The 10,000-nt window shown below is 39.9% G+C and overlaps 1 protein-coding gene across 1 annotated transcript in view; it reads right to left on the reverse strand.

The window, feature by feature from the left end:
• Window positions 1–10,000, reverse strand: part of LOC138045861 (melanotransferrin-like) — a 38,710-nt gene that overhangs the window by 13,827 nt on the left and 14,883 nt on the right. The window contains exon 2 of the mRNA XM_068892493.1: window positions 5,857–6,072. Coding sequence (XP_068748594.1) covers window positions 5,857–6,072 — 216 coding nt within the window. The remainder of the gene's footprint in view (window positions 1–5,856; window positions 6,073–10,000) is intronic.

A 10,000-nucleotide genomic window follows, 5' to 3' on the forward strand; every position in this document is an offset into this window, starting at 1 on the left:
ATAGTTTTCTCTATAAATACAGAAAGTGATACCACTAGTAAAACCAAAAACCGTCATTGTACAAAATGGGCTGAATATTGTAAGTTTCTTTTTAAACAAAGAACAAAGTTAAGATGCAATTAACAAAAAACAGCAAGATCAACTCGAAAACATGGGAGTTAGCTTTTAAATTAAAACGTACAGGGTAGTGTTGACATGTGCTACACGTTGACACTCTTCCTTTACGTTGAAATTGCTTCAGCCAAATATACTGTGTATTAGTTGAATTAAAAGAAGAACTGCCTAAGTGAAAGAAGTACAATAAACAATTCTATATGACCAAGAGAAAATGAGGGGACAGAGAGGGAGGCTGAAGGCGTTGGCCGGGATATGTTATGTCCACGAAAGTTATTTTTAGACGAGCAGAGGTCTTTGCTCTAGCGGAAGTCTGTCTTCTGAGACGTCCGCATGCAGTCTTGCCTCGTTCTCAGGTTCTTAGTGAAAAGAGAAAATGATGGCACGCGTGGAAGGCTGATGAATATATATTTTCTTTCAAACATTGAACCGAGGTTGGCGTGCATGCGGACGTCTCGGAAGACTTCCGCTCGTCTAAAAATAACTTTCGTGGACATGACATATCCCAAGGGCTGGACCGGGAGCCTCCTTCTCTGTCCCCTCATTTTGTCTTGATATGGCTTCATTTTTTCCTTTTCTTGGACGTTGGCTAATTTATCTGAAATGAGGAAAGAAAAACTCACACCCTTTCAGGTGCAAAGAGATTGTATGCGAGATTTGAACCTGGTGCACACTGTATTGCTAGAAACTTGTAGGGAACAGCAACTTCATTACCAGAGGTAAAGAGAATGTTAATACAGACAAGGAACCTCGAGATTTAATGATGATATAGAGCGGACTTTCATGGAAACAATTTTTATCACATTGCCAAGATCTATGGAAAGTCATCAATAAATTATTGACCTCTTGGTGGCCCGTTACGTGGCATCCAAACCAGACCCCGAGACACAATTTGTGGATGCTCTCTCCAACTCCTGGTCTCACAAAGATTTCACACTTTTCCACCTTTTAGCGTGGGACTTTGTATAATTACGCTTACAGAAGATCAAAATGGACAAGGCAGAAGGGCTTATTCTCAGTGTTCCAGATTGGCTGACGCAACCTTGGTATCCCAAGGTGATGTGCCTGTTGGTTGACACACAGAGGCTCTTACCAGTAAAATCAGAGACACTGTATCTTCCCAGCAAGCCCAGTCAACCACACTGACTGGGAAACAAACTGAAATGAATTGCATGCAAGTTATTGCGGAATCCAGCACGAAGCAAAAATTTATGCAGATGGCTGCCATCAAGATGCGGGTTCGATCAGAGAGAAAACAATACCTAAACGATATCGCTAATGATGTTCATTCCAAAGGCAAAATGTTTTGGTCTTTCTTTTCTTTTAGGAATAAGAAGAAACCTATCACTGATAAACTTTACTATGGATCTGACGTCCTAACCGACGACCGTGCACGCGCTACAGCCTTTAGCTGGTATTTCCAGTCTATCTACAATGATCACGATTCCTGTATTGGTGCTGAGGATGATCTCTTTACCTCTTTATCTTCGGAGACCCTGGACTTAATACAAAGGGAAAGAAAGTAAAAGGAAAGTGGAAGTAACTTTATTTAAGTGTGTACTTGTTCTAGCGCTGGAGCACTAATTGGGGACATTAACAATGAACGCAAATCAAGTCAAATGTTGGTTTTTGAGGAGAAGGGAAACCGGAGTACCCGGAGAAAACCTCTCGGTGCAGAGTAGAGAACTAACAAACTCAACCCACACATGACGCCGAGTCTGAGAATCGAACCTGGGCCACATCGGTGGGAGGCGAGTGCTCTCACCACTGCGTCACTTGAAGATTGATATTCCTGTGTAAAATACCAGTTGCCTTGCGTTTCTACGGCCAGTTTTCTTGGGGGAAACACAAGGTTATTACTGTTCAATAAATATTTAACTTTGTTACTGCCTTAGTTTCGATAACGCTGGGAAAAAATATGCAATGCAATTAATTTCAAATTCTAGTATCTGATTATTATATGTTAAACAACGCTGTGGTAAATTTCATTAAATAAATTTCTGGTATTCAACTTTTTCCCTTTCATCTCTTATCTAATAGAACGACTTATTTTCATTGGTAAGAGATAGGATATTTTCCAGGCCAAGTACACTAGGCCTGCTTCTTGCATGAAAAATATGTTCGCACCTTGAAAACATTACCTTTCAATTAAAAGGCGTCCGTCAGCTTTATAAGGAGGGCCTTTCGGATTTTCAATCGAACACAAAATCTTGATTTTGCCGGGGATTTTGTTCTTGAATCCTTCCCTGACATATAAGGAAATCCGTCTTGAGATTTTGTGTTAAATTCCGGATTTTAAGATCTGACTCAATTGGCAACGGTTCAAATTTCATTTGGCACCAGTTGATCTTTTGCCGCCCGCGAGAAAGAATTTCTTATCGCATGATCGACATTTTTCAAACCGCAGAACGAGCTCAACGGTCCGTGAAGCGGAGTGAAAAAAAAAGGCCATTTGAAAGGACGTCTGAGATCAATAGTAGAAGATTTCTTGAGAGTATTTGAATATCACCCTGTCGTCATAATGACAATGACAATGATGGTTATCTGCAGTATCTCCGTCAATACGAAATGGCTCTTCACCTGTAAAACATCAATTAAATAAAACTACAATAATAACGATGTCCTTAATTCCTAAAAATGCTGAGAGTGACAAGTCCCTCAGACAACGTCACCACAAACAAACCCAATTTGGTCACCGACCTCAGTGGTAACCTCAAGGCCCAAGAAATCAATCTTCTATCTAAAGGCCCCAAAAGTTCAGCCTCTCCTCTGGCATAAGCGAACACACAATCACGGGGATCAATATAATATTCTATCGACTAGCCAACCAAATACGATGGAAACACTTTCGAGAATCAAACTTTCAACCGTCAGACTTCCTCACCTATCCACAGTCCTGACACATCTACAAACCCGAATCAAAGACGAACTTGAAAGAAAACTCCAGAGGATCCGCCACAAACTCCAAGTCGCCCTTAAAGAACTACAACCCCAAAGGAAGTGGTCGAACTTCAGCCACGCAGACAAGAAAGTAATCAAAGAACTCAAAGAGAAGAACTACATCTGCCTCCCCAGCGATAAAGGCACAGAATTCTGCGTAATACAGCAAGACGCGTACAAACAAGTAGCCCTAGCTCACCTCAGCTGCTCCAACACCTACCAAAAGGTACCCTGCATGTCGGCCAAAACAGTCGAGAACAAAATCAACTCAACTCGGAAAAAAAATCAGCCTACAGAACGGGTTCCTCCCTTTTGTCCGGAAGAGCTTCATCGCCGCAAACACCGATCTCCCCAGGTTCTACCACCTTACCAAGACCCACAAGACTGGTCCAGTTATTAAAATACAACCCACTGTATCTAACTCCAATGGACCAACCCAGTGCAACGCCCTTAAACCAATGCTGAAAGACGTTCCAGCACATCTAGAAAACAGCCTCGAACTCATAGGTGCATGCAAGCCAGCGATTTCACCACCAACAAAAACGCTACCATATCCATGCAGCCTCGATGTGGTATCCTTGTACACTTCAATACCCATACAAGAAGCCATTACCAACGCCACTGACAGAATTCACATACCAATACTCCACCTCGCCAAACAAGACATAATAGACCTTCTGAAAGTCACACTAAACAACATGTACTTCTCCTTCAATGGTCAGGTTTTCCGCCAAAATGAAGGCCTACCTATGGGTGCTAACATCTCAGGCATTCTGGCCATCCTATTCGTGGACAGACTAGAAACCATTGGCCTCTCTTCACACTTATCTATAAGCTCTTATAGGAGATATGTTGACGACATTTATAAAGACAACTGGTGAGGAATGGCAGACCAATTCCACTATACAATGAACAATCTGCACTCTAAATTGAAGTTTGAAATCGAAAAACCAGAAATAACACTCAATGGCCTCTCACTATCACTACTTGATTTCAAAGCCACCATCTCCAAAGATGGCGAAAGAAAACAGCAAAGAAACCACTATTTGTTCACCACCAATCAGAACTCAACCTGAAAAGTCGAAGATCAACTTCATTCGTAATGAGCGGAAACGTATCGAAGATAAATGCTCTACAAAAACGACAGCCGCAAAGCAACAAAACATGTTTGACGTGCTCCGTCTTAACGGGTATCCTGAAGGTACTATAGACCAAACGAAGCACTCCCAGAACCATCAGAAAGACCCGCGACCTCTCAACACAGAATGGTCGTACCTGAAGATCGCATATATCTCCGAACGTCTCAACTACAGAATCACTAAAAGAGGGTATACCAGTACGGATCGCGCACAAGTCACACACTCTCAGACGAGCTCTCTCACAACAACAGAGAACGGACATGCACGAGGGCCAACTGCCCTATCTCCAGCACCAAATTGTGCTTATTATGCAACGTTGTTTACCAAATCAAGTGTAACAACTGCAACCAACACTACATCGGGAGCACTACACGCTTTATCCACGATCGTGTAAGAGAACACCTGAACAATGATAACTCCTCCGTGAAGAAACACATCTCAAAGTGCCAAAACAAAGTCTACAAAGGCATCGAAATCAAAACCATAGTTCTAGAAAACGACCCGCAAACCTACGACTGTTCGAAGCGTTTTACATATGAAACTCCGAACCTACCCTCAACTCCCGAGAGGAATGCAGCGAATTCGCGGACCTTTTATTCTTACAAATATTTTAACATATCTAGAGACTCTTTGTACTTTGACACTCGCCCATTAGATCATACCATTCGTTTTACTGATATTTATACCTTATTATTTATGTCATGCATTTTACCCCCCCCCCCCCCCCCACATTCTTTCGCTTTTCACACGTTTTTACTCTACCTCTGTATATATATAAGCCTTACGCGAAATATTTTTCTTATCCCTGATGATGCCGTAGATCGGCAAAAGCTTGGATTTTTAAACGATTTTAATATCAATTTTACACTAGTGTAAGGCCTCAATTGAACTTTTGCCACTTCTTAGGTGTTTTCTTACACTTCGGCAAAACGTGTTATAGTCAGTGATGTTCCTCATGGCAGCTGGGAGTTTGTTCAAATACCGCAGCTGCCATATGCTGAAAGTTCCCGACTCTCGAGGAAGAGTGAGTGCGGGTGCAGAAGAAGATCTTAAATTATATGCGTCGACACTGTGCGATGAAAGTGTTAAGAACTGTGGGAACAGGATGTTGTTTAATGCCTTGTGTGTAAGTTTTAAATTTTTAAATCCATTATTTGACTAATAGGTTGCCCGTTCTGGTTAGCTATGTAGATCCTCTTGTCTGGAAACCTCCTCAGAACAAAGCCTGCGCATGTATTCTGAAAACGTTGCTGGTATAACGGCAACAGATGAAATACTGAGCTAGAATAGTCAATCCTCGATAGCACTAACCTTTCTATGTGTAGAAAAGTCATAGCTTTATACTAAAGTGCGGTATGACTACATGCAAACCAAGTTCTGGGGTGGTGCTTTGAAGGGACAGGAGCGATGTTATCTTAGTCTCACATAATCCCTCTGTGCATGGTGACAAATGGAATTCCAGTCAAACTTCAATTTGCAGTACAGTGTACATGTAGGTCTCGTCCAATTTTTGAATTATTTTAAAAACAGCTGTGAAAGCCCTGAAAACCAGATTAAAATTTGCACACATGCCTTTACAGATTGGGTGGGTTTGGGGAAGGCTGGGCTGTCTCTTTAACTCTTCTATGGAGCTGTGCCTTATGTACACGTTGCGAACTGTTACCTGCAGTTTGAATGTCTCCACCATCAAGAGTAATCAAGTCTGCAGAGCCAGACTTGATTTTGCCCATGCAGTCGACCGGGGTTGAGCCTCTCACACATGAAAATTCAACCTCCGAACTCAATTTAGAAGCAGTTTTACTAAAATCCAGGCATTTTGCATATTCCTCCGCTGGTATCACACACCATCTCATCTGGAAAACATGCGAATGTCCATTGCCTGTGAATGACAAAATCAAAGGGAAACCATTCTTTAACATCATGCTAATAGTATGCTCTTAAAACCCCAATACAAATCAATTGAGGTTGACGAATTATTTAACAGAAGAATTGACTTTTAATACGAACTTCTGCTCAGCTAATTTGCATTCATTAAATATTGATACAGCAATCTCTACTGTTTTCAATTTATTGTTTTGTTTCACCAGTGCGATAAAAATTTGCGCGATCTGTATGGGCATGTTAAATGCCTCCTCCCACTCATTAGGGAGCTTAAGCACGCGCATTTTTGAGACGCGGACAGCAACCGGAAGTGAGTTGTTTTCCCTTTTAACACACACAGTTATATTGCCAAGTATCTTTTCTCGTTTATGAGATGATTAGTATAAAAATCTGGGAGACACCACTGTTCTGGCACACAAAATGTTCTCTTCAGGTTGCCGTCCGCGTCTCAGAAACGCGCGTGCTTAAGCTCCCTATTATCTGTTTTAAATACTACTTAACCTTTTCATTCCCAAGAGTGACACTTATAGATTTTACTCTGTCTAACGCCAGACGATTTTACTCGTCAATGGGGGAACCCCACAGGCGTGAAAGAATTAACAACAGCTAGATTCACTCAAAAACTATGTCCCCATTAACCCTTTCACTCCCAAGAGTGACACTAATAGATTTTACTCTGTCTAACGCCAGACGATTTTACTCGTCAATGGGGGAACCCCACAGGCGTGAAAGAATTAACAACAGCTAGATTCACTCAAAAACTATGTCCCCATTAACCCTTTCACTCCCAAGAGTGACACTAATAGATTTTACTCTGTCTAACGCCAGACGATTTTACTCGTCAATGGCGAACCCCACAGGAGTAAAAGGGTTAAGGTACAAGTAATTGCAAGACATTCCTGCATGGATGCAGAGGTGTTCCCGCTAATTTCCCAAAATTCTGTGAACATGAACAGTATTTTTTTTCATTTCTACTTTCCAGTGTGAAATTCAAAAGGCAATGAGCAAAAACTGCTTCCATAAAAGAAACTGTGAGGCCAAATCACATCTAACAAGTGCGACTGAATTAAAAATTGCCTTAATGCATTTCATTACTCTGAACTGTTTCAATTAAAAAAAAAACAACTGGAACTGGAATTTCTCAAAATTGCAATCAACGTGACAATTAGGGTGCGTTCGATTGACTGTATTCCAGAATACGAATGCATGGAATATAAGTTAAAAATCCTTCGTTTTCACTTAGATTCACATTAAAATTGTCAAACACCTGCTAAAATGCCATTTTAAACATGTCTTTATTATCCTTGTTGCTTGAAAACGCCAAACAGACCATTTTAAATCGTCTCTCTACGTGTTCTTATTCTGGAATAGGGTCAATCGAACGCACCCTTAGTTTCCACATACACTGTAAAGACAGAAGTACATGAGATCATTACCAAGATCGAGTGAGCCAATCAAAATGGAATAAAATTATGCAAAATCAGCAAATGAAAATCAAAAATTAACAATAATAAAATCAAGTGAAGGTATGCTCCTTGCAGTTATGAATGCAATTTTGGCAATTGCATGGATTAAAATCATTATTATATACTGTTATAATTCTGTTGAAATGTATTACATGAGCACACATCAGATAATCATGATAATATGGTACATGTAAGCATAATAGGTAAATGTCATCAATGGTACATCTGATCTGGCCCCGGTCCACCTTGGAATCACATGCAAAATCAGGGTCGATCGGGGTGGATAAACACTATGTGCAATTTCATTGGCTTCGGCACAACTTGGAATCATGTACAAGATCAGGGAGAAACACTGAAGTTATGTTGATCAAGCACAACACTCTGCCAGAATGTTCATGAAATCTGGAGAAAGAAGTTCTCCAAAAGAGGTTTTGCACAGCAGCCATGTTGCATGGCAGGAACAATAGATTCTTTTTCCCATGGGACTAAATGTTCTTTCTTACGCAAAACATTTTCAATGTCTCTGCCATGCAACATGGCTGCCATGCAAAACCGCTATTATAAGCCAGTTTGTTCACTTGTCAAATGGAGATTGAATTCTTGGATTTATTAGCCCTGTTTTTTAGTTCAGCGGCTTACAAACGAAGAGCTCATCTGCTTAGCAAACAGTTTGTCTAAATGCGAAGTTTGAAGCAACTTCCACACAGTATGATAAATTGAGTTAAAGTCTTCACTAACTTAAAGATAAATTTAAGCATCAAAGATATTACCACTCATCACTAAGATACCTTTTGTAACAATCATTGCTATGTTAGTGTTATGTGTATGGTTTATAAAATCCATACTGACGCTGCCTAATCAGGACATAACCTTGTAATAATAAAGGGTCGGTGAGATGCGTTTGAGTCATGGTTGATGAGGCATTTGAAAGTAATTAGTTGTATGTTTTGGGAAGAATCTTTTTCTATCGCTTTCCAGTAGTTGTTCAGTAATAAAGATATCGCACAATACATGTATGTATTTATGCAATATCAGCATTATGGGATATCAGTAGACTCTGAGCTGTGCGACTTCCAAGAGTGTCGACAACCCAACGGTGATCAATGGCCGGTCTCCCATCCAAGTACTAACCCTGTCCAACAGGGCTTAATTTCAGTGGACCAACAGGAATCGTTGTTTTCCCACAGGCTCCCTTGGTTCAATCTGTGACTTCTACATAATTATTATTAAGCAATTACATAAGTGTATAATAATTATTGTATATAAATATAATTATAAAATATAATTATACATTTATATTGTAGTGACTGGCAATGAATTTTGTGAGCTTTCGAAAATGTTCTTAAATAGATGATTGCCTGTTGGATTGAAGTAGGATTGAAAATAATCTTAGAAAATTCGCCTCTCGCCGGAATTGAAAAATTCTTTCGCCAAAGTTTATTTTTTAATATGGACTTTCAAATAGAAAAATAAAATTTTAACGTTATGGGCACTTTAAGACTCAAGAATCAGTCAAACGCTTCTTTGAAAAGTTTTGTCTTAACTAAAGATATGAATTGTTTGACAGTTTCAGCACATTTTATCGAATCTGGTAGATTATTCCAAAGCTTAGGGAAGGCAATTGAAAATGCTCTATTGCCGTATGTAGTTGTGAATGACTTAGGAACTATTAATAGCCTTTTGGTCGCAGAGCGTAAAGCGCGCTTCAGTTGATAAGATTCAAGTACACTATTTAAATACGATGGCGCATAGCCGTTAATAATCTTAAAAGAAATAAGTAAAACCTTGAAAACTATTCTTTGATTAATAGGCAGCCAATGCAATTGGCGTAGCCCAGGCGTAGACCAGGAGCAGCTGAGTTTTGCAGGCGCTGCAACTTACTTAGTTGCTTTGCAGGTAAACCATACAAAACGCTATTACCAGTAATTACAATAATCAAGTTTAGATGTTACGAAAGCATGTACCAGGTGTTCTGTGCTCGGCTGATCAAGGTACTTTCTAATTCTACAAACATTTCTAATTGCGAATGAAGCTGTGCGACAGAGATTATTCACATGACCAGATATAGTAAGATGTTTGTCAAAGATAACTCCAAGATTGCGTGCTTCTCCACTGATCGATATTGATTCATATTAATGCCAGAAATAGGGGCGTAGTTTGAAAAGCGAGAATAAAAATGAACAATCTCAGTCTTAGACGGATTGTTACTAAGCCTATTTTCTAGAAAGAAAGACTGAATATCATTAATACTTTGTTCAAGATTGATTATAGCAGAATGTCTATGATCAGGATTGAATGTTATAATTATACAACTGTAAGTCGTCTGCATACATCATGCAGTCAAGGCCACGAGATCTAATCACATCTTCTAATGGAGCAAAATATAGGATAAATAGCAATGGGCCAAGCACTGAACCTTGTGCTACGCCAGTCTTTATAAGCTGAGGATTGGACTCAGCC

Source organism: Montipora capricornis, chromosome 4 (genome assembly GCF_036669925.1).
Source record: "Montipora capricornis isolate CH-2021 chromosome 4, ASM3666992v2, whole genome shotgun sequence".
NCBI classification, from domain to species: Eukaryota; Metazoa; Cnidaria; class Anthozoa; order Scleractinia; family Acroporidae; genus Montipora; species Montipora capricornis.